The following is a 24,836-nucleotide window of genomic DNA, read 5'->3' as shown; positions in this document are numbered from 1 at the left end:
AAACAGGTCTCACATTTTTAAATAGTTTGAAATATCCAGAGCTTGGGAGATGGTCCAGTCAGCAAAGTGCTTGCTGCACAAGCGTGAGTTCCTGAGCTTCATCCTTAGTACCCAGTAAAAACCAAATGTGGCCTGTGCCTGTAACCCCAGCGCTGGGAGGTGGGGGTGGGATAGTGTGGCCTGTGCCTGTAACCCCAGCGCTGGGGAGGTGGGGGTGGGATAGTGTGGCCTGTGCCTGTAACCCCAGCGCTGGGGAGGTGGGGGTGGGATGGTGTGGCCTGTGCCTGTAACCCCAGCGCTGGGAGGTGGGGGTGGGATGGTGTGGCCTGTGCCTGTAACCCCAGCGCTGGGGAGGTGGGGGTGGGATGGTGTGGCCTGTCCCTGTAACCCCAGCGCTGGGAGGTGGGGGTGGGATGGTGTGGCCTGTGTCTGTGACCCCAGCTCTGGGGAGGTGGGGGTGGGACTAACCCTGGGGCTGGCTCACTTGTCATTCTAGCTGAATTGGGGAGCTCCAGTTTCCTTAAGAGAACCTGTCTCAAAATGCATGCTCCATGTGCACCTCCCTCAAACATATATGAACATGTATAATATACATGGAAACACACAAGATTCATAGAAAAAGAACATTAGGGGATGATAAACTGATAAGAAATCTTAATTTTGGCTTCCATAAGTGCCTTTTTCTTGGCATGCAGTCGGCGCTGGCACTCCGCCACCTTCTTCAAAGGCAGAGTTTGGAAATTACAACAGAGAGGCTCACAAGCCTAAAATGTTTACTGTCTGGTTATTTCCGGGGAACAGCTGCTAAACCCACTACCTGGCAAAATTCCTGTGTTACCTGGAAGGCTCTGGCCTTGTGACAACCCAGCTCTGCTACCTCTCCAACAGTGACAGTCTGGATTTGTCCTCCTGCCGTGGGAAAACCCCATCTGTGAAGCGCTTCTAAGTACATCTAGTTTTCAGGGCCATGCATGTTGAATGAGTAAACACGCATTGCCAAACACAGACAGTCTGTGGATGGTGTATGGATCAATGTGCAATCTGTGTAGGAATCTATATGCGTGTCTGTATGCAGTGAACGTGTATGTATGTATATGTATGCAGTGCACATGTGTGTGTTTGTGTAGGTAGGTGTGCATGTGTGTACAAACGCATGTGTATGCAGTATAAATGTGTGTAGGTGTGTATGTAGTGTACGTGTATGTGCATAAGTACATAAATGCACATGAGTGTGTATATGCAGTATATATATGTGTGCCTGTGTACACGTATGTGCATGCAATGTACTACATATGTGTGTCTGTGAATTGTTTTTTCGGAGTCATCTTTTTTTTTTTTGGAGACAGTCTCACATGTAATGCTGACTGGCCTGGAACTCTTGTGTAGTCCAGGATGACCTCAAAGTCACAGAGATGAGCTACCATCCAAGTGTTAGGATCAAAGACATGTATCATGATGCCTGGCATCTTGTTTTTTTTGGAGGGATAGAGTTTCTCACTGGCCTGGGAATCACTAATTTGGCCAGGTTGACTGGCCAGCAAGTCCCAGGGATCCGTCTGTATTCCCCTTCCCAGTGCTGGGATTACAAGCATTTGCCACTTCACCCTACTTAATAACACAGGCTCTGAGGATTGAGCTTGTGGGACAAGTCTGTTCTAGGCATGCTAACATATTAACTCATATCTGCAAAATATGAGTTTCGTCGGTAATACCATCCATGGTTTCAAGGATAACGCCTGCTGCATTTGTTGGCATGAATGGCCCTCTGGGGAGTGACCAGCCATTTGTGTCAAAGTTGGAAATTCCGCCTTCCTCAGCATGGCGTGTGTGCGTGTAGGTTCTGTGGTCAAGGAAGAAACGATGTTGGAGATGAGCAGCCCATTTTGGCCCATGCGAGCATAGATTTTAGGCCTCTCTTAAAGACATCAGTATAAAGTAAGACATCTTAAAGCAGAAGTGATGGGGCAGCCACCTTTTCACCGTGAGAGAGAGAGAATCACAGGGCTGCCAATGAAAAGTCCCAATGTACCCGTGCCTCCGAAGCGACCCCACAATGCCTTTCTCTGATTCTGTCATGTCTGAACAAAATAAGTCCCTATGTCTTAAGACACTGGAAGGCAGACATGCTTTCTATTGCTGCCGAAAGAATTCTCACTGATGTAGCCCTTTTCTGGTCACACTGCCTGGGTTCAAAGTCAGGCTCAGCCACCTTCTCTCTGTGTGATCTACAGTGGTCACTTCCATCTCAGCCGTGCTCACCGCTCCCACTCCCACCACACACACACACACACACACACACACACACACACACACACACACATCTGAAAACACAGCAGGTGCTAAGAGCCCAGCATCAGAGGGTGGAGAGGTCAGACTCCTCGGTCAGTGTGGTCTGTGACAGGAGTCCTTATGGCAATATTGCCCCTCCTGCCAGCCCCTCCACTGAGATGGAGTCTCACTATATACTCCTGGCTGGCCTGGAACTCACTGAGATCAGCCTGTGTCTGCCTCCCAGGGGCTGGGATTTTAGAGGCGAATCATCCCTACACCCTGTACTACCCCTCCCTTCATGGAGGACACTGTAGCAACAGCAGCACGCTGTTCTCTTTGCGGTTGGCTGGAGAATTACCTGAGCATTTGCATCTGGGAAAGAAACTGCAAACATTAATGTAACCTCGTTAAATTCTTACGGAACGCCATCAGGAAGGGCTATCCTGGACCATGCTTTCTCCAGCATTACCCGAGAATTTGCACAGCCCCTGTTCTAACTTGTATGGGGAGGGAGCTTCCCATCTGATGTTTGCCAGCCTCATTGCTTCCCTAGGTGCCCTTTTGGGTCTCAGTGCTTGTGGGCACCTGTTCAAATGCTTACTAACAAACTTAACTCCAGCACCTACCTACTTCCAAATGTAGAGAAAGAGTGCCAAACCCATTGCTTAGTATACAATGAATGTAAGTCTTAAAACTCCAGGGTTCCATGGTTTGGCATATCTGATTCTCAATGAACTGTCCCCATTAAGACATAAGAGTGTGCCCAGCCCGTGTCTGTGTCCTGGGCCTTCTCCAGTGGCCTGTGGACCTTGCTAATCTTCCCGCACCCTGCAGCAGTGGTGTCGCCCTGGCAACCCTCCAGCCTCACCTGTGCTCTCATCATCCCGATGAAGGTCCTTCCGAGCTTCGCGGTGGCCGAAGAGGCTTTTGAGGATGGCATTGGCGATGGGCAGCATCATGGCAGTGGAGGCTGTGTTGCTCAGCCACATGGACAGGAATGAAGTGGTCACCATCATCCCCAGAATGAGCCTGGGCGGTAGAAAGAGTTAAGACTGGATCTAGAACGTGGGGTCCGAGAGGGACTATGGTCTACTCCCCTGAACCCGGGGAGTCTAAAGGGCTGGTTTTCCAGTAGAGAATTCTGTTAGAGTCCAGAGAAGGCAGATGAGTAACAGACAGGGGAGCAACTCCCAGACTTATCTGGGGTGTTTTGATTTTGGGGTGTGTGTCACGGCACATGCTCAGTTCTCTCTTCCCACTTGTAGGTGGGTTCTAGGATCTAACTCAGGTCACCAAATTGGAGCAGCAAGTGCCTTTAGCCACTGAACTGTTTTGTCCACCCTCGGCTTGTTTTAGATCCAAGGAAAACTGAGTTTCTTGTGCTTAAAGGGATCTGGCCACGAAGTCAGTCCAAAGCCTAGGGTTTCCCTGCCTTGCCCTTTGGTTCTTTTTTTGTTTGTTTGTTTGTTTTGTTTTGTTTTTCGAGACAGGGTTTCTCTGTGGCTTTGGAGCCTGTCCTGGAACTAGCTCTGTAGACCAGGCTGGTCTCGAACTCACAGAGATCCGCCTGCCTCTGCCTCCCGAGTGCTGGGATTAAAGGCGTGCACCACCAGCGCCCGGCTGCCCTTTGGTTCTTAATGGTTACCATTCCAGAATGAAGTGACCCGGCACGAGATCTGCCAGCTGGCTCCCTCCTTGTCCTGCCCCTGCTCCTGCCTGCACCCACTGCCAGCACCAAGCCCACCTGACTGCTTCTGTTCCCAGTCTCTGTTTGGTCCACCCCCACTAGCAGACTCTAGGTGTCACGGGCTTTTCCACCAGGAGCTAATTAAATACACAGAATTAAGTAGGAGGTAAGTGGAGGCTTTGTCACAGATTAAGTCATGTCTTCGGGATGGACCATCTCGCAGGCCTGGGTTGTTATTTTAAATCCTATGAGTTAGGCATCGTGCAATTAGCAGCCTTCTACGAAGACTGAAGAGTGGGCAGACTGCCGCAGGGGTTCATGGGAAAACAGCAACACCTGCACCTGTAGATAGTAAAAACACTCTTCTCTTTTGGAGACAGAGGGTCTTGGCCTCAGTTTGAGGAGCCTGCTCACACTATTCCAAAACTCTGTGCACACAACGGAGGAGCCCGGAGTCCAACACAATCTCCAATGACTTTGTATTTTATTTTATTGCTTCCTTTTGAGACAGGGTCTCATTGTGTTTCCCTGGCCATCCCGGAATTCACTATGCAGACCAGGCTGACCTTGAATTCACAAAGACCTACCTGCTTCTACCTTTTGAGTGCTGGGACTAAAGGCATGTCCTACCATGGCTGGCTTTAGATGACTTTTAAGCATATAGAGAACACTGTCACCAAATCAACAGTACATCGCATGTGTGCGGAACCCACCAAATTGTCAAGGAACTAGTAAGCCAAAACGTGAGGAATGACAGCTTCTGGCCCAATGGTCAAAGAGGAAGAACTTGTATGCCCCCCACCCATCACAGGCCACCCTGTGGCACAGCCTTACCTGGCAGGCTGGACCCCAACCAGCATGAGGACCTTGAGGGCGATTCTCCGGTGCAAGTTCCATTCCTCGATGGCGCTGGCCATAATCAGGCCACTAAGGAAGAGGAAGTTGGTGTCGAGGAAGTACTGGGGGCAGACCTTGCTGGAGGGTAGAATGCCCATGAAGGGGAAGAGGATGATGGGTAGAAGAGCCGTCACCGACAGGGGCAGGGCCTCCGTGCACCAGTACACTGCCATCAGTAGGATGATATACAGACAGCGGCCTTCCTGTGTGGGAGACAGGACGGACACATGGTCAGTGACTCGTGGTCAGACCAGAGGTGCTGTGGCAGGAGTGGGGACACCAAGGCTCCTTCTCCGTTGACAGATCATTTCGCTCAACTATGGAGTGGGAAAGCTGTCTCTGTACAGCAGACACGGTTGGAGGTATATAAAAACACCCCCATGATCTCTGTGGGAAACCCTGAGGAAGAGAATGTTCACAATGGACTTTTACAGAATCACAGAAATTTCTGGAAAGGCAGTGGGGGAGTGAGACAGAAAGAAACCAATGAAGAGTACTTGAAAGGTTCCACCAGGTACACCTGGAGCAAGATCCTGGCGGGAACCCTGAAGGTTGTTGTGCTGGCTGGTTTTGTGTGTCAACGGTGACACAATCCATAGTCATCAGAGAGGAAGAAGCCTCAGGTGAGAAAATGTTTCCCTGAGATCCAGCTGTAAGGAATTTTCTTAATTAATGATCAGTGGGGAAGGATCTAGCCCACTGTGGATGGAGCCATCCCTGGGTTGATGGTCCTGGGTTCTATAAGAAGGCTGAAGAAGCCAAAGGAAGCAAGCCAGTAAACAGCATCCCTCCAGGGCATCAGCGCCTGCCTCCAATTTCCAGCCATGCTTGAGCTCCTGTCCTGACTTCCTCCAATGAAGTGGAGCACAAGCAGAATAAACCCGTTCCTCCCCGGCTTGCTCTTTGAAACAGCAGCAGAAACCCTAAGGGAGTGGTGTGTCCATCCTTTGAATGTCAGGAAAAGATGCTATCTACAAGATCATGCTTGAGAGCCACAGAGTCCAGAAGAAAGAAGGGAAGGGAGGGAAGAAGGGAGGGAGGGAGGGAGGGAGGGAGGGAGGGAGGGAAGAAGGGAGGAAGGGAGAGCGGAAGGGAGGGAGGGAGGAAGGAAGGAAGAAAGAAAGAAAGAGAAAACCATCTCTCAGTATTTTAAGTCTGTTGAAGAAATTTTCATAGCGCTGCACTCACTCTAACCTTGGTGGTTCTAAGCAGTAGAACTTTCTCGAGCTGTTCTCTGGGATATAGCACAGTGGGGCATTTCCCAACTGATTGCTTGTCATCCTGGTTGAGGACTGCTCCTGAGAGCATCAACTCCTACAGGGGGAGCTACTGAACACGCCCTCCAAACAAGAAACTCACCATGGAGGCAGGCAGATGCTGCAGGTGTTGAGTGATGGCAACTGCCATCCCTAGAGGACACTCAGAGTGCCCGATGTCAGCAGTTTTGATATGGAATGAAAGCGCTTACACTCACTGAGCTGTTCTGAGACATTTACCCTGCTCTATGCACCACCTGACATGAGTCTCAGATTTGGGAAAGGTAGATCCTGGGATGCCTGGGGTGACGTCGGTGACTCCCCCTGGACCATCTTACATCTTTGCATTTGGAACAAAGACAAGCGTATAAGGTCCTTCACTTGGATCTTGGATCCGATGCAAAACATTTAGACAGCTGGACAGTCGCAGACCCTCCAGCATGCTGCTTGGGCATGGTGCCTTGCTCCCCCCAGATCCACTTCTCCAAGAGAGATCATGTAACATGTTCTCCCAGCACCTCCCTGGGGGTAAGGTTGGGTTTGCTGAGCTGTGGGAGTAGAGAGGGTGGGACTGAGTGTGGAAAAGGCAGATGCTAGCATCTGAACTCGCGTGCTCTCTCCTTCCTCTGCGAACACTCAGCCTCTACTGTGGTGATAGTAAGAGGTGGGGACCCTTAGAAATGGGACCAGTGCCCTTGTGAGGGGCCTCGGGGTCTTTCTTCAGCTCTGCGAAGACTCTAAAGCAGGGCACCTCTCTGAGGCTGATGCTGAGGCACCCAGTCAGCCAGCATCTCCATCTTGGACATTTGTTGGGCTGCTAACCAGAATCACGGAAGGTTTCCAGCCTTCAGGACTGTGAGCAATAAACCTGAATTGTTGATAAACTACCCAAGTTAAGGCACTTTGTCACAGAAGCTCAAATGGACTGAGACATCCTCCTGCCCAGTTCACATCATCGCTGCTGTGATACATTCAGCTTCTTCTGGCTTCAGATGCACACTTGGCCAAGACTCCCAGGGAAACAACATTCAGGGACCCGTTCTTTACCACCATGAAGTTTGGTGGTCTTTCAAGCAAGATGAAGGCAGAATATCGAATGCCATCACCCAAGCTTCCTAGTGAGATTCCATCACCCTTGCCCTAGGCTCTGCATTGTGGGTCACTGACACCTTGATTCAGACCCTGACTCTGGGTGCTTTGAAAAACCACGGAAAGAACAAAGCCTTCCAGGAGACAGCAGCAGCTTTCTGAACTGGGGCTAAGAGGTGTTTGGCACAGGGAAGGAGAGGGGATGCCTTCTGCCTGTGCTGGAAGCCTCTTTTGTGTGGGAATCGAAAAGGAGTCGTGTTCTCCAGCTGGGCCCGAGCCTGTCTATAACAAGGGCTAGCATTGTTTACCCAGCATCCATCTGTAATGCTCTGAGGCAAGCAGATGGGAATATGGGCTGTTCTGTCGTGGTTTGGTTTTCGATTTGTGCAGTTTCAGTGATTGAACCTAGCACCTTGCACACGCTGGGAAACTTTCTAACTCTGAGCTGTGTCTCCAGCCCTCTTTTTACCTCTGTAGATTTTAAGTCAGGATTTCATTAGTTGTCCATGTTGATCTTGGACATATGTCAGAGGCCAGGCTGGCCTTAAACTTCACTCCTTCTGACTCAGCTTCCCAAGTATATGGGATTACAGGTCTGAGTCACCATGACTGGAAGGAAATATGTGTTTTTTTTCTTTAAAATGCATGTATGTGGATGTGTGTATACATGTGTAAATTGTTGCGTGTGTAAAGGCTACCTCAGGGTTCATCAGTAATGCGGCCTACCTCTTCTAAGACAGGATCTCTCATTGGCTGGAGCTTATCAGTTAGACGAGCCTGGCTGGCCAGTGCACTCTGAGGCCTTCCCTCTGGCCTCCCCAGTCCTGGGATTATGAACTGAGGCTTCCATGCCCAACTCTCTGCATTGGTTCTGGAGACTGAACTCAGGCCCTCATTGTTGCACGGCAAGCGATTCACCAACTGAGCTGTCAGCTGCCCCACTCACAGCTCTCAAGGAGGTACATTAATGTGGTTCAGAAAGAAAGGCGTTACTGCTCCACACTCAGAGAGTGGACGATGCATGTGGGCAGAACCACTGCCAAGGGGGGGGGGGTTGCTAGGGGCTGATCAGGCCTCGTGTCATTTCCATATCTGAAGCCCAGGCGTGTTGTCCCAGGCTGTGTGAGATATTCCCAAGGAGAGTTTTAAGGCTAGAGAAGTTTCAAACCACTCTTCCCCTTGGCAGCTACTAAAGCTCCATGACAGATGCTTTGAAAGCTGACAAGTCACAGAATCACACCTGCATTTGTTTAATGCAGTTTCTCAAGATGCCTTCATCCACAGACTAGAGCACTCCTGAAGTCTGCCCATCTTGCACTCCATGGAGCAGTTACGAAACTAGCCCCACTGTATGTAACCTGGGGAAGATCCCAGCATTCACCAGAGTGCCTGAAGCTGTCTCCCCAGTTAGGATCAAATTTCTAGGAGGAGAGGATTCCTGTTTGTTGTGTCTTATTCTCTTCTGTGCTCCAGAACCTAGCACAGTCCCCTACATACTTAGTCTTGGTACTTCAGGGGAGGCTGGGTAAATAAATGTATGAATGGTCGGATGGTCAGATAAATGAATGGTTAGATAGATAGATAGATAGATAGATAGATAGATAGATAGATAGATGGGTAGAATAGATACATTGATGGATGGATGGGTGAATAGGTGGGTTGACAGATGAGTGGATGAGTGGGTGGATGGATAGGTGATGGGAGGATGGGTGGGCACTCTTGGCTAGGCCCTAGGCTGGAGTTTCAGGATACAGAGACAGGCAGTGAACATCTGCCCTCTGCAGCTGCAGTAGGGCAGGTGGCCTTAGAACCATGGCTGCAGACTCCAAGTCAGATGCAAAGCAGCTACTCAGTGGCCAGAGTGGCCCTGGGTCCTGTAGGAGATTCCAGAGGGATAATTAGCTATAAGGCAAACAGGGAAACTGGGAAGACCTTTCAGGAACTCTCAGCTCTGTGTTGGAAGGTGTGCACTTCCACAGAGTCCAAAGGCCAAGCCCTCCCTCTGCTGTCCTGAAGCCTTTGGGTATGTATTTCTCACTGTTCACTCAGATCCTAGACATGACCTGTGGGGCAGTAGAGGACTCATCAGAAGTTGGTGTGTGTGTGTGTGTGTGTGTGTGTGTGTGTGTGTAGAGCTCACAAATAACATTCAACCTAAAACTTTCAGACAACAATGTGGCTTCCTGGCTAGTTAACATTCAGGTTAAGACTCATCAAACAGAACCCAAGAGGAGGTGCCATGGGGACAAGAGTGTCAAAGGGACGATGAAGAGAAACTGAACCACCTTAAGAGAAACAAGTATCTTGAAAATGTATCTCACTCAGTTCTCAGAAACAGAAAATGGAAAGACTCCAGCATCGCCTTAGGAAATCAAATCATCCCTAGTCCTCTCCTCACTCCCCCGCCCTGCTTGTTTCAGCCATGACTTTGCTGAACTGAACTGGAATTGTCAGGGTTTGTGTCTTGCACACAAGTCTTTGAGTCCAGCCAAAGAGGGGCACTTGCTGTTTCAGTCTTTGGGCTCAGTACAAGCGAACACTGCCTTGACAAGGGTGTTACAAGAGAAGAAAGTAGAATTGAACATGAGAGAGGCAGAATACACAAAATAACCTGAATCATGTGACCAAGTCAATGTGTCATGACAGTAGCAATGACATTTCTTGAATATTTCCTAAGTCCCAGGCTTCTCACTCACACACAGACTCAATTAATGCCCCCAGCAACTTCCATGGGGCCACTATTACCTCCTCCCTCCTTTCAGAGGGGATTGTAGAAAGCCACCCACTTCAGTCATGCCCAGAAAGCCAAGGTCACATCCTGTTGCAGCTCCTGGGCTGCTAAGTCTGGCCAGGAGTCTTAATTTCCCTATTCTTCTCTCCAATAGAAACTCAATCTATACAGACGTCTCCAGAGGCAAAGACCCTGACAGGAAGCTAACAATGCAGCAGGGCTTGGACAGCACATAGGTGAGAAATAGGTTTCGTTATTTTTCTGGTTAGCAACGGAACAGTGCTGGTGACCCCAACCATCTTCCCTTGCCCAGCTGAACATCCTATGTGCAAATGGATTCAGAGTTGCCAGGTAATTGATAAGGGCCGCTGTCCCTCATCTCCTCCTGACCTAGCTGGATCTGGGGGACAGAACTGATTCAGAGCAAACGCTTGAGCATTTATTGACAGTGGAATAAGTATACCCGGGGGGGGGGACACCCGGGTATAAGTTAATATAAAGTCTTTTCTATTGTGGTCACCTTGCTGGAGCAATCGGGGATCAGCCACAAAGAGGGTCAGAGCGGAACAAGATGCTACCTTTGGTGATGAAAGAAAAGAGTGAAGTCCCCCTCCCCCCCACCCAGGTGTGAAGAAGAGCCGGCAGAGCAGTGGGATTAAGATTTAGCACCAGGAGGAACCTTATATTGGCAGATATAGCCTCAGAGCAGCTCAGCTTCTGGGGACAATACCTTCTTTACTGTTCATGCACCTGGGGAGAGAGCATCCTGAGATACGTGACAGTACAGAGTCCGGATCAGCCGGCTGCAGAGACTCCAGGACCCTGGACAGGAAGCAGATTGTCCGAGTGGCAGGAGCATGGCCATGGTCATATCAGCATTGTGACCGACGGCTCAGCATTCTGATGGCCACTGAGTTTAGTTGTTTGGGGGTTTTGGAGTTAAAAAAAAAAACAGGGCTCAAAACTACTGCATACCCCAGGCTGCCCTCTAACTCAGTTTCCCACATTGCCTCAGCCTCTTGACTCCTGGGATGACAGGAGCATGCTCTCACGCCCAGCCTGGTGTGCACTGTGGCTAAAAGAGACATAAAAGCCAAAACCTCACCCAAGCATGTAACATTCTTCACATTGAGCTCCAGCCTGCCTAGAGGAGAGGACCCCAGGGGCAGTACCAATGAGAAAGGGTCCGAGATAGCCCATAGTGCTAATTCACGGACACCCACAGCTCTGGTCCCTGGCCCCACACTCTCCTCCAAGACTTGGTTCTAAAAGAACAGCCCCAAGTCTGTGGTGAGCAGCCAGCGTGGCACCTCACACCGCTGCTGTGAGAATAAGAGGACAGAGGACAGGGTGGGAAAGGAAGCACCAAACACGGGGAGAACTGAGCTACAGAGCAGGCGCCACAGAGCAAATGCTCCTCCACGAAAGGCTAAAGCAGAAAAGTTGGCCTCCCCAAAACCAATCTCCAAATAAGAAACAGAAACCCCAGACAGGTGCCACCAGTTTGTAATCCCAGTGCCGGGCAGGCTGAGGCAGGAGGATCTGAGTTAGATCAGTCTGGGCTACGCTGCAAGCTCTGGGCCAGCCTGGTGGGACCCTGTCTTAAAAGGCAATAAATAACACCATGAAAATAAATTGATAAATGACTCTAACAATAGACATTCAATAGAGGGTGGTGAAAAGCAGGGCGCAGGCAGTAAGTGGCAACATAAAGCCAGCCTGTTAGAGACAGGGACTGAGGGGAGGATTCAAAACAAACCAAAAGCAAGAAGACCCCACAAAATGAGAGTCGGGTCTGATGGAAGGCACACACCTGCATTCCTAGCACCTGAGAGGCAGAGGCAGGTGTAGGATCATGGCGAGTTCAAGTCCAACCTGGACTACATAGTTAGGACCAGTCTCAAATAAATATGCTCATATGCACACTCCACACTAACAAGTGCATATACCATGTATCTACACGCAGGCATACACACACATACACAACACAAACACATATTAGCTTTGGAGATCTAGAATAGAGCAATGAATAAGTAAGGTTTTTTTTTTAATGAACTCATCTCTAAGATGATTCTTCATAAAACTACACATTTCAAAATGCATTTTCAGGCATTTGTTTAAAAAATAGTTTATTTTTTTATATATATATATTTGTGTTTTGCCTGAACATATGTGTGTGTGAGGGTGTCAGATCCCCTGGGACTGGAGTTACAGACAGTTGTGAGCTGCCATGTGGGTGCTGGAACTTGAACCCTGGTCCTCTGGAAGAGCAGCCAGTGCTCTGAACCTATGTGCCACCTCTCCAGATCCCATTTTCAGGCTTTTGTTCCCACAGGCTCTTATGGGATGCAGACTTCTCAGAATCCTGATTCTCAATTTGCAGAGGAGCAAACCGATGCTCGGGAGTTTGGTGATGCATCTGGAGAATTCTGCAGCATCTTATCCCCACCCCAGGCCTCCAGACTCTGGACGGTAATTCCACTCACTGTAACTTTCAGTGGTTCCCAGTGAGCCCCGTGAGCACTCGAAATGTGACTAGTGCCACCAAGAAACTGGAATTTTAAATTTCACTTAAGTTTGTGACATGGGACTACTGTATTTGAACAGGCATGCAATAGAGACTATTCTTTTCTTCTGTGCTAAAGACTGCTTGACTACTTCCCAGGTCCCATCCGTACCAACTTCTTCCTAGCTCTGGAGTGGAACATCTTTCTCGCTATGGCACCTGGCCTCTCAGACGGCCATCGTCTCCAGGTCTCATTTTCTGGGCCCTCCACTGTCAGTATCTTGCTTTGTTTTGTTTCTGAGTCATCCGATCTTCCAGCAAACTTCCCCTCCGGAGTCTGAACCTCTGGGCAGAACCAAAAGCAAAGGAGTTACCCAGAACGACCCAGAAAGGAAGCTGGGATGGTTAAGTGTCTCCTCAATGACCTCTAAGAAAATTCAAAGGAACTGTACTAGCAGCTGCTACTGCAACCTGCCTGGAGGAGTGAAGGGAAGCCAGCACTTCACAGATGTAGCTGGCAGATGTGTGGTCATGTGGTTGATCTGAGTTCATGAAACAGGAGGCCTAGAGGCAGAAGTGCAACTGATCTGCTCTGAGGTGCAGTGAAATCGTGACTGCCGTGTTTTCCACCTTAGCCTACTATTCCACTGGTGGCCAGGACACTGACCTGTGAGCGCCCTGTGTGCTCTCCATGGTCCTGAAAATTTCCCCAGCCTTTCCAGGTCTCAGCTTTTACATCTGTAAGTTGGGGATTTTAAGACAGAGCAAACCATTTTAGCACAGGGTCCTGGGGTCCCTCATAGTCCATCCACATGTTGGTATCACCTTCAGGATTGAAGGTGTGAGCACTCCCTCAGCGTATCTACTCAATACCGGAGGTGTCTGTGGGCACCAATTTAAACCATTTCAGGCTGGGCATGGTGATACACAGATAGCTGTTATCCCAGCACTCAGGATGACTGAAGCAGGAAGAGAGAGGGAGCAGTACTTTCTGTCCCTAGGAGCCTGAGCTCCACTTTACTCCCACCCCTCCCCATGGCCCTTGAGACACTGAAGCCCAGTTGTGGCTCTAAGCTCCCCTCCAGTGGGGCATTCCCCCTATGAAGCATGTTCTTTCTTCACCCAGAGTGCTGTCAGAAAAGCAAGACTGATCCATGCAGAGCCCACCACTTACTCTGCCTTGCCCTACCTGCAAGCCCACGTTGCTTGGTTTGTACTGTTTCTTCATCCCTGTAGCTGGTATCTACAGACCTGAGCATGGAGGTGAGCAAAAGCCCTGTCTTCACGGAGCTTGGGGCTAGGGGGAGGAGAGATTATGGGCTGTGGACCAGCTATCAACTGCAGCTAGTGAGAAGAGGCTTAGCCTAGATAATCCCATCAAGAGCCCACAATACATGAGTGAAGATAAACTCTCTAGAGAGAGGCCCTTGAAGTAAGACTGAGTGACAGGCCCTGGGGAGGGGGTCAGGCAGCAGTGGGCAGGTCTATCAGAGCTGTCCCTTCTCAGCCAGAGCTGCCACTTTTATCCCGACCTAAGCCCCAGGACAGACCTTTACTCTGAACCTTTCTTGGTAGATCAGTTGAGTTTTTGAGTAAAGAGTCTTGTGTAGCCCAGGCTGGCCCCAAACTTACTACATAGCCATTGTTGGCCTTGAACTCCTAGCTGCCCCTACTCCTTCTACTTCCTGAGAGCTAGGACTCCGGGCATGCTCCACTGGGTCCTGGAGCACAGATTGTGTACTTTCCCCAGACTAGGAGCCCCTCCCCCAACCTGCTCTGTGGGGTGCCCTGGGTTCACTTTTGTCCTAGTCTGGAAAGGAGCAAGGGCAGAGTTGGCAGCTGGTTGCCCCTTGATCAGCCAAAGTCACACCAGGGCTACCCTGACACTCTGACTGCAGCCCTGCCTTCTCACGGGAAACATTGTAATTCCTCCACCAATGTAGGTCCCGGGAAACATTGTAATTCCTCCACCAATGTAGGTCCCGGGAAACATTGTAATTCCTCCACCAATGTAGGTCCCGGGAAACATTGTAATTCCTCCACCAATGTAGGTCCCGGGAAACATTGTAATTCCTCCACCAATGTAGGTTCCAGGAAACATTGTAATTCCTCCACCAATGTAGGTCCCGGGAAACATTGTAATTCCTCCACCAATGTAGGTCCCGTTTCAGCTCTTAGGTCGGACCTCGCCACAGGGATTAAAGTCTTTACACAAAGCATGCAGGGGGATGGGGAGAAAATGCCGTGTCAGAAAGTTAATTTTTGAGCTGGGGAATGATTTCCAGGCAGCCCAGGTGACTTTCCCCCCTTGCTCTAGGCTGGCCCCTCTGCCTGTGAGGGAAAGAGAAGGAAATAGCCAAGAGTAGGGGCTCACAGAACCCCAAATCCACTCTAGCATCCCTTCCTCTCGCCAGCTTCCCTGGAACCTCTGTCAGGGTGCGAGTGGGCGGTGACCAGGATGGTAGTAAAGAGTCAGGTGACCTTAGGGGATAAGGAAGGGGAGCGGCTGCCCACAGTGCTACCTGCTCCTCCCTTGGGGCTCATGTAGGCCCCAGGAACACGCAACCACTGTTAGGACCCAAACATTGTGAGGGAAACAGCCAAGCAGGGCTGGAAGTGTCAGGCTTAGGGGCTCAGGTTGTAGTGTGTGACCTTAGCCAAGCCACCTCCTTCACTGAGCCACTCTTCACAGATAGCATGGGAACAATAGCATCTTATTACCACCATAGGGGGGTTGGCATCTGGAAGACAGGTAGTCCCTCACAAAGTAGGTTTGGGACCTAGCAGGGGGCAGCAGAAGACAGGGAACTGAGAGGGAGGCAAAAACCTGGACCCGTAGGAACCTGCGGCTTAAGAAGTGGTGTCCAGTGCCATGGTGCCTGGGTTCGAATCCTGCCTCTATCACAACTCTTTTCAAGAGAATTTCAACGTCTTAGCACAGCTATGGGGAGGGTTCTCTATCCCTGGTGGCCAAGCGTGGTACAGAGTCAGTCACATCCGCATGCTGCAAGTGCAAGGCCACTTCCCGCAGGTGGCTGTCATTTTGTGCACGTTACACGCTTTTTACACTATGTTTGCCCTACCTGGTGGCCTAACACTCTGAAGGCTGAGGCAGGAGGATTGAAAGTCTGCTGCCAGCCTAGGCTATGCTATAAGACTCCTGTCTCAAACAAAGCCAAACAACAGGAGGCAGGCCTCAGACTTTGCTCCTGACTTCTGCAAGGGACTCCGGGTCTTTTCTGTGATGTCATTTAGACACAGACACTGAAGAGACGAGTGTTTGGAGCACAGACCACTGGTCACTGGCCCACAGGCCTAACAACACAAACAAGAGCCCAACAGAAACGCGCTCCACCAAGCCAAAGAAGCAGCCTAGTCAGAGGCCTCCACTAGTAAATGAGGGACCCGCGAAGGCCTCGGAGACCCCGAGACAAGGCCAGGAGGCGTCATCCAGTCCTAGGTGCAGACTCTGTACCACAGCTCCCAGGCTTCAAGAGCTCTGGGGCTAGTGTTTATCCCTTCGGAGTCACCCTGTGTGTCAGAGGTTTACAGAAGGCTGCTCTCAGAGTACCAGAAACCTGTAAGTCTGACTCTCAGGTTCCCCTGTCTGTCTCACAGAAAGCAACTAAGCCCCTCTGGGTTCTCAACAGGGGAGAAAGGAGGCACTGGAGAGGGCAATGCTGCCCCTGTCCCCACCCATCCACAGGGATGAGAGCAGGGACTGGAGAGCTGGTGGGAGGCGGGAATGTTGCCCCCTGTCCCCGCTCAGCGCAGTGCTGACCCCTGGACTCATTAGTAGATGTCCTGATAAGTTCAAGCTTCTGGAGCCATTCATTAAAAGTGGTCCTGGGGCAACTCACACTCTCTGGCTGCCTAAGTCCTCAGTAATCATTCACAAAACACCAGGCGGGCAGGCACCAGTCAGGAATGGCCCCAGATCAGAAGTCCCTGCAACCCGACTCAAACCTCAGCAGACTGTGTTCCTCTGGGAAAAGAAGCTGACTCACTGTATGACCTTGAGCAGCTCCTACCCTGGCTGTGCCTCAGTTTCCCCAACTGTCCCACAATATCATCAAACTCTAAACGTGGAGTCCAGGAGAGGCCTCCCACCCTTAGTAGCCCATGCTAAGGTCGACCTTCTCTGGGGATGAACTTGGGGAGAGTTCATCCCTGGTGGGATGAGCTTCAAATCCCATCGAGGTTGTTCCAGTCTGTGACCAGGGTCCCAGGGGGTTGAAGGTAGAAAGCCTAGACGTTCAAGGTCATCCTCAGCTACCTGAGGAGTTCAAGGCTAGCCTGGCCTACCTGAGACCCTGTCTCAAAAGCAAAAGAATGCTTCCTTTGACTTTGTATTGAGCACATGAATCTGAGGCACCTGTGTGCTGAGCATGACAGATGGGTCCAGAGTGCCTTGCATCTGTGCAGAGGTGAGCGTGGTGAGGAAACAGAGGCCAGTGAGCATGTGCCTGGCTTCTACTCAAAGGGGGATCTTAGCCCAGCCCAGATACTTCATGGGTTAGATGCCTTATCACCTTGTGTCCATGGCTTCCTGGCATGGAGTCAACTTGCCCCATCTCAGTGATCTGCCATTGATCTACCCAGGAAACTGGTCCTGTGCTTCTAGGCCTAGCCCTGGGATCCTCCAGTTCCTTTTGACAGGGAGCCTCTACTGCTCACAGACCCTCCCTCTCCAGGGCCTTTGAGCCAAAGATAAGAAGGACAAGAGAGTGGCCATTGAGATTTTTCTCTGCACAGGCAGCCCACTAGCACACATGAGCCTTGTTCCAGCTTAGAGGGAAAGAACAGGGGCTCTAAGAAGTGAAGAGGAGAGGCCCAAAGGGTTCCTGGATGAGCCCCATGTCCCGTTAAAGCCACCAGTTACTGGCTTACCGTAACGTAAATATCTATGCTCCATGCTAGTCCTCAGTACTGCAAAGGGCCGCCCAAGCACCCCTAATGGGCGTTGCTCCTCAGTTTCTCAGATACACAAACTGGTCTCCCCCACATCCCTGCCAACTGCTTTTCAGCTGTCTTTCTTTTCTTTTCTTTCTTTCTTTCTTTCTTTCTTTCTTTCTTTCTTTCTTTCTAACAGAGGCAGAAACTGCAGCATAGAGAATCTGAATATCTTTCCCAAATTCAAAGAGCCAGGAAGGGGAAGAACAAGACTAGCCCAAGTCACTATTCCACCTGCTTCTGGAGTCCATACCCAGCCTGGAGGTGATTCTGCAGGCTGCACCAGCTCGTGGTGGGGCAGGCCCCTGCTCAGTACACAGCAAAAGACCTTCTGCAAGAAAGGTTCTATGTGCTCTCTCACTTCCTGCCTACCCTCTGGCTCCCTGCTTGTAGGGTGGGTAGAGCTGTCTATAGGTTCCTTCTTGCTAGAAGGTGAGCCTGAGGCTGGGAGGACTGGGCCAGAAGCACCCTCAGGGTGACTTCTCAGCCTCAGCAGCTTGATTAAGTAGCTGAGCTGCACCAACCCCAGCCTGCGGTTCTGGAGTCTCAGTTCCACCTGGAAGGACGGGCCCATTGTGTTGAAGGGCAAGTCGAGGCTCGGAGAGGGCAGCAGCCCACTAGTGTTGCTTATCTAACACCTGGAGGTGCGGCTCCAGGCCAGCTCAAACGGCTGCTGCACTGCTCAGCTGCGCTGGGAGGTGCGGTGAAAGAGGAGTTTGTGCAGGACAGGGTGGGAACATTGAAGAAGGCTATCCAGGGGAATTATGGGTCAATTACATGCTAAGCTGGGACTCGGAAAGTGTCTGGGGCTCACCAGAAGACAGATTTTTATGGAGCTTGGAATGGACATAGGTAGTCGAGCCAGAGGTGGGGAAGGGAATTTAGGCTTGACCACTGGGTTTAAGGCCTGGCTTTTCAGCCAACTGTATAATGTTGAGCCTCTCTATGCCTGAGTCGGTGATATCATCTGATGAGTGCAGGGTGGCCCTAGTGCCTGCCAGGTGCCCTGGGGAAGCAGCCCTGTCTCACACGTGTTAGTTCTTTGACTTCTCTAGATGTCTAACTTTGCCATTAGGAAAGTTGGGCCACAGTGGGATCAGCAAGCCGTGGTACTGCCTGGCCTCAGAGGGTCATGGAAAGGCAAGAGCTGGGAAGCAGGGTTATCCTGGCTCTCCTGGCTCTGGTCATCTCCAGGCCTAAGCCCCTGTCTTCTGGGCTCCTGGGATCTAGATGGTGCCTTCCTTGAGGTGGCAGAGATAACAAAAGATAGTCTTGTTCCACCTTCCAACACCCAGCTGCACCCTGCATATTCTCTCTCTCTCTCTCTCTCTCTCTCTCTCTCTCTCTCTCTCTCTCTCTCACCTGAAAACTGTTGATTCTGGAGAGCTGGGGTGAGGGGCCATGAGAGGGAAGCTTTCTCTGCCCCCTATAGCCCTTTCTTGCCTGGTGTGTAACCAGAAGCAGCTGGGCAGGGCACTGAGCAGGGCACTCAAGAGGAGACAGGCATGGTGGGCTCCTGAGTCACTACCCATCTGTCAATGACTTCTGGGGCTTGAACCATGTGGTGGTAAGGTCCGGGGAGAACAGTAGAGACCTGCCATCTCTTGTGTAACAGGATGACCCAGGCATACCTCTCAGCCATGAATCCTGAGTGTGCATCTGGCCCTCCTCGCCTCAGTCTCTCCTTTCAGGAAGAAGGAACCTGCACCCAGCTCTGCTGACCCTCCAAGCTCAGCCGCCCAGGGAGGAGGTGGAGGCACACACAGAACCCTTTCTTCTGGGGTCATCCTTCATTCCTTCTACCAGAAGCATCCAGTGTGAGGAGTCAAAGACACTGACACCCAGCCCTGCACATAGGCACCCGAACCTACTGCAGAGGTTTGAGGCCCAGGGTGCAGACCATCCGGGTTCAGCCATGGTTTCAACTCGTGTAAAGGGTATCTGTGGACAGGGGAGTTGCTGAACTTGCCCCATGCCTCAGTTCACCTGTTTCTGAACAGAGTGGCTGTGATGAGTGAGGGAGCCAATACATGGCTGAAGCATAGCTTGGGGTGTGGCATTTGTGGTACATCCTCTAAGGAGAGTGACCTCATTGTTCCCCTCCACCTTTCTCCAGAAAGACAGTGACCCTGGTGCCTCATTCACCCTGAGCTTCTGTAAATCAAGGTGGAGGGGGGGCCTCAAAAAGGAATCTGTAGATCAATGCCTGGCAAAGGTGTCCTTGCAGCTGACATGTGGCACTGAGGCGACCAGGGGCAGCTGTTGGCAAGGCTGGGGGAGAAACGCTTCCTGTGTCACGTGCAGTTTAGGCAGGGCCAGACCCCCTACCTTATTCTCCCCTGTACTCTCCAAGAAAGAAACTAGGAAATAATATCCCATTCAAAATGGATCCCCCAAATTAAGTACCTGTGAATACAGTTAACCAAAGAAGAAAAAGACTTCACAATGAAAATGTCAAGTCTTTAAAAACAGAAATCACAGAAGATACTCACTGATGGGAAGACCACCCACGCTCCTGGACTGCCAGACTTAATATTGTGGAGATGGCTATCCTACCAAAATTAATGTGTGGGTTAAATGCAATACCTATCAAAATTCTGATGCCACACCTCACCGATCTAGAAAAACAAACCCAGAAATTCATATGGGATCACAGATAGCCCAAGCAACCCTAAGTAGTAGAAACATAGTTGGAAGGGTCACCACACCTAACCTCAAATTATACTACAGAGCTATAGTGACAAAGACAGTCTGGTGTTGCGGAAGAACAGACAGGTCGACCGGAACAGAATTGGGAACCTGGAAATAAACTTGACAAAGCCACCTAGGTTTTGACAAAGGAGGCAAAAAGGTACATTGGAAAAAGGAGAGTTTGTTCAACTGGTGCTGACAGAACTGGGAATCCACCTGCAGAAGATGAACACTTGAGTACAGCTTTCATCCTGCCCAAAAATCAGCATGAGAGAGACAAGAGACCTTAAAATCCAAAGCACTGAACATCCTAGACAACAGCCAGGGAAGACACCTCAGGGCAGCAGGGTCAGCAAGAACTGTCTGACCAGAATCCCTATGGCCTGGGAGCCAGCCCCAAGTACCAACAGCTGGAACTCTGTGGAGATAAAGTCAGCACGTGGAGAAGGAAACAGCTGGCAGAGTTAACAGTTGGCATGGGAGGTTCACGGGATGGGCAGCAGTCTTTTCCAGATCTGCTTCAGACAGGGGCTAAGAGCAGAACTTACAAAGAATCTCAGAAATTAAAAGTCAAGGCAATAAATCCATCAGCAAATGGGCAAATGAAAAGAATAGGCAGCTTCCAAAAGGAAGGAGGGAAGGAAGGAAGGAAGAAAGGAAGGAAGGAAAGAAGGAAGGAAGGAAGGAAGGAAGGAAGAGAAACACAAATAGCAAATCTCAAATTTTGAAAGGGTTCAATATCCCTGAATCAGCAAAACGCAAATGACAGGAGACAGGACGTGGGGTTTTCTGGGTATATCCCAGGAGCAGAATAGCTGGCTCATGTTAGTGCTATTTAATATGTTCTGAGGACCCTCCAAGCAAGTTTCCATGATGGTCCTATGAATTTGTACGCCCACCAGCAGTAAGTAAGGGTTCCACTTTCTCAACATCCTCTCCAATATTTCTGTCAGATTTTTTTAATAGTATAATACTTATTTATCTCTGCCATAGTAGTGAGTGCTCTTAACCACTGAGGCGTCTCTCCAGTCCCCTGTCATCATGCTTCTTGATAAAAGCCGTTGTGACTGGGGCAAGGGACTATCTCAAAGTAGTCCTTGAACTATTCTATACCATGTTTGCTTCACACACACACACACACACACACACACACACACACACACACACACACGTGGAGCTGCCCTGAACATCCCTGAGCTGGCACATGAATCTTGAACTGTGGTTCTTCAAGGACTTCTGGCAAATGGGGAGAGGCCCCTCCCTGCAGCCTCCTGGGTTGGGTTCCAGCATTTCCCCCTCAGAACACCGAGGGCCCTCTCAGCCCAGCCCACAAATTAAGGTATCTTTGGGAAACTGTGAGTCCCCACTGGGCTGGGTGGCAAAGGCATGCTATCCTGGAGAGCCCTTCTCCAGTGTCTTCATCCTTCGGGTTGCTGCCACACCTAGTGTGGGTTTCAGAGACAGAGCATAGACACTGGTCCCCTCATCTTGCAGGCAGCGGCAGCCAGCCTTTATTAGGCACCTGTTGTCACCAAACATTTTCGTTTTCCTGGCAAGTGGGTTTCACTGAGCCACTCTGCAGGGGAGAAAGTTGAGGCTGGGGAGCTGGGGAGGGAAACAGCTTGCCAGGAGGCTGTGTGGCCACGTGTCTCTTTCCAAGCCCCTGGTGCACCTGCACTGGAGGCAGCAGCATGGCACTGGTATGCTGACTGTGTCTTCAGGGTCTGGGGTATCAGAACCCTTGGTTCATCAGTGCAAAGAGCACCATCCTGTGGGGCTGGGTCAGGACACTCGATCTAGCCCCCTGCTGCACCACCAGGAACCACGCGGGCCTGTTTACACACCTGGCAGAAGTATGGACAAGTGGAAAGCTGGCTGGGCCTCAGAGGACTACGGCTGGGGCCCAGAGCTAGGGATGCCCACAAGCGATGGGAGGCTGGCCACCTAGCTGGGAGGACTCCTAGGATGCTCTGGGGTTCCCCACTGGGGAGCCCAGGCCTGCTTCCCTCTGTCCCCTGACCTCAATCTCCCAGCTGAAGAAGCAGAGGCTGTTGTTTTCAGTTCAAGTGTGCCACAAGCCAGATGTGGGCAGAGGTTTTAAGAGGCGTACACACTCTGAAACCAGGACCTGTGTTTAAACCCAAGCTTGACCTCTCTGCTGTTGCCAAGTGCCCTCCATGTGTCAGGCAAAGTCCTAGACCGTAGGGACCCACAGGGAACCATAGCAGATGGGGCTTTGCTCTGCTGCTGCCCGCAGTCCAGGGCGAGAGGACACTGAACAAAGCCAGGGACCTGTACACGACTCCGTGCAGACAATGAAGCGGAGTAGCTTTGCAGGGGCTGCGGGGTGAGTGGGTCAAGATCTTTCAAAGTGGTCATCTAGGAGGACTCCCTGGAAGTGATGTCCTTGGGCCTAAGACCTCAATAACCAGAGGCATCCGGCTGCACAGATTGATGCAGGAGAGTTCCAGGACAAAGAAAGAGCAAAAGCCCTGAGGCAGGCACAGCTGGGCAGGTGTGAAGAACCGGCAGGCTCACAAGTGTCTGGATGGATAATAGTAGGTAAAGAAGCGAGGGCAGGAGAGAGTTTCTACTCCCGTTTTTCTACTCCCGGTGGTCTGACACTAGGGGGGGATGCACCACCCAAAATGCATGGATTCCTAGAGCTAAGAAGTCTGCAGTATTGGTCACACGGCAGAGGAACCACTGCAGAGCTCACCCTCCAGTTGCCTGATCAGAGCAACTCACGCTCCAGGCTGCTCTTCACCTCCCCAGATCAGTCCAGGGCCAGACACTATCTGGGGACAACCCTGTGTCCCAGAGCCCACTGAGACCCTCCCAGTGGGCAGCCTTGATCTGTAGCCCAGCCTCAGCCCTACCTCAACTTTCATTCCTATAGAAGAGTCTCCTCCCTCCCTCTCTCCCTCCCTCTCTTTGACTCCTGTAGGCCCTGGGCTTCCCAGTTTCCCTTGGTGGCATGGTGGCCTGCTCCTGTTTCTAGGCACCCTTGAGTGTGACACACTTCTTCCTCCATGACAGTCCCCCTGTGTCTAGGAGCTCACTGATAAATCCTGGCACCTTGAGAGGAGGTGGCAGGTAGACGACAGCCCCGTGTAGGGCAGGACCCGGAAGTGACTCAAGACCTCTGCTAAAGTTCCTGCTGCTCTACTGCCTGGAGTCCTGGAGGCCCTCTTCCCTGCCTCTCCCAGGATTGTCCTGCCCTCCTCCACCCTGTTCCTACTCCATCCAGGCCAGGAACAATCGATGGGACAGATGACCCAAGGTAAAAGCTTCTTTGTTTGTCCCTGCCACCCCGGCACCATGGGGACAAACAACGCTTTGGCTCCGCCTGGGAAGCACCCTAAGGCAGCCATCAGCCAGCACTCACAGAGCCAGGCCCCCAGAATCTGCAGGGGAGGGCAGGGAGGACCACAGGAGCTCAGGGGCTCCTCCAGGGTCACTGGAGGATTTGTGAGAAGTGTACCGCGAGGGCTTGGCTGGTAACCAGCATTCCTTTGCTCTCTTATGCAACACGTATTTGCTGAGTGTCTACTACACGTCGCGCCCCATGCTGGACTGAAGACACCGCGATGACGGGGACAGGGAACCCTGTCCGGGGGGATTGTAGACAGCATGCCAGTAGATACATCTAACGATCAAGGTGGTGAGGGGAAGGGGCAGAGAACAGAGCAAGGCGTGCAGCTCTTTTGTTTTCTCTTTTAGACAGGTCTTGCAGGTGGGGGTGGTGAAGGCCTTGGAGGAGGCAAGCCAGGGGGGGTGAAGTGAGGGTGTCCACCTCTAAGGCTCCTCAGGAAGTAGTGGTTCAGATAGAAGGGAACAGGTGCAAAGACCCTGGGGTGAGAGCCAGTTTTGAGGTCATCACGGCACCTTCCACCTCCAATACCACCTGGTCCTTCCTATATAACTCATGTGATAACGGTTCACCTAGATAACAGGAAGGGTCTCCCCTTCAGTGGGTCACCTCCGTGAAGTCCCTCTCCCACACGTCATACAAGGGCTGTGGGCCCCACCATCTTTGGTGACCATTGTTCAGAAACTTCCTGAACTTAAGAGCCACCAACCATCATGTGGGTGGTCCCTGTGTTTTCGTAGGAGGACAGTGAGCAGCCAGGGCCCCCAAACACTCTCACAGTCGCCCAGCGGGGCAGGAGCTCATGCCGAGTCCACCGGATGAAGTACAAAAGGTCAGCACAGAAGACTAGATGGGATACAGAAGGCCAGCAGACTGTCCCTGTGCCTCCTCTTCCTTCCCTCCTGTCACTTCTGAAACCAAGTCTGGGCTTCTACCCTGCCATCTTTGCTAACGATTTGGTACCCTAAGTATGAATGAACCCTGCCTGTCAGGTCCTGGGCTTCAGGAAAGCATTGTGTGGCCAGCATCACCAGGCGCTGGAGTCTGCGTGTGTGTTGCTGTCTCTGTTCATTCAGTCATCACAATCTTGGATTTTCATACACGGACCCTACACAAAGGCTCCTCTGTAAGTAGGTGTGTTTAAGTCTTCTAGAAAGGGGTGGGGAGCAGTGTGGGACTGTGTTCCTCTAATAAGTAAACAAGAGGAACACGATCAAGTAAATAGATTCGTGCGGGACCGGTGACTGCTGTGGTGGTATTTACAGCTGGAGGCAAAGTCAGACCCTGTTCCTAGCTTCCTGGGATTCAACGTGGTGTGTGTGTGTGTGTGTGTGTGTGTGTGTGTGTGTATCTGTGTGTCTGTGTGCGTGTGTGTCTGTGTA

The 24,836-nt window shown here is 51.1% G+C and overlaps 1 protein-coding gene across 2 annotated transcripts in view; it reads right to left on the bottom strand.

The window, feature by feature from the left end:
* Slc13a3 (solute carrier family 13 member 3) overlaps nt 1–24,836 on the bottom strand; it is a 60,506-nt gene that overhangs the window by 32,262 nt on the left and 3,408 nt on the right. For both annotated transcript variants that reach the window (XM_041670025.1, XM_041670026.1), the window contains exons 2-3: nt 4,793–5,058; nt 3,140–3,300 (exon numbers count right to left, since the gene is read on the bottom strand). In XM_041670025.1, coding sequence (XP_041525959.1) covers nt 3,140–3,300; nt 4,793–5,058 — 427 coding nt within the window. The remainder of the gene's footprint in view (nt 1–3,139; nt 3,301–4,792; nt 5,059–24,836) is intronic.

This window comes from Microtus oregoni, unplaced genomic scaffold (genome assembly GCF_018167655.1).
Source record: "Microtus oregoni isolate MIOR12 unplaced genomic scaffold, Mior012 000020F_ref0000438, whole genome shotgun sequence".
Taxonomy (NCBI): domain Eukaryota; kingdom Metazoa; phylum Chordata; class Mammalia; order Rodentia; family Cricetidae; genus Microtus; species Microtus oregoni.
Note: the sequence above shows the minus strand (reverse complement) of the source record. Positions and strands in the feature narration are given on the sequence as shown.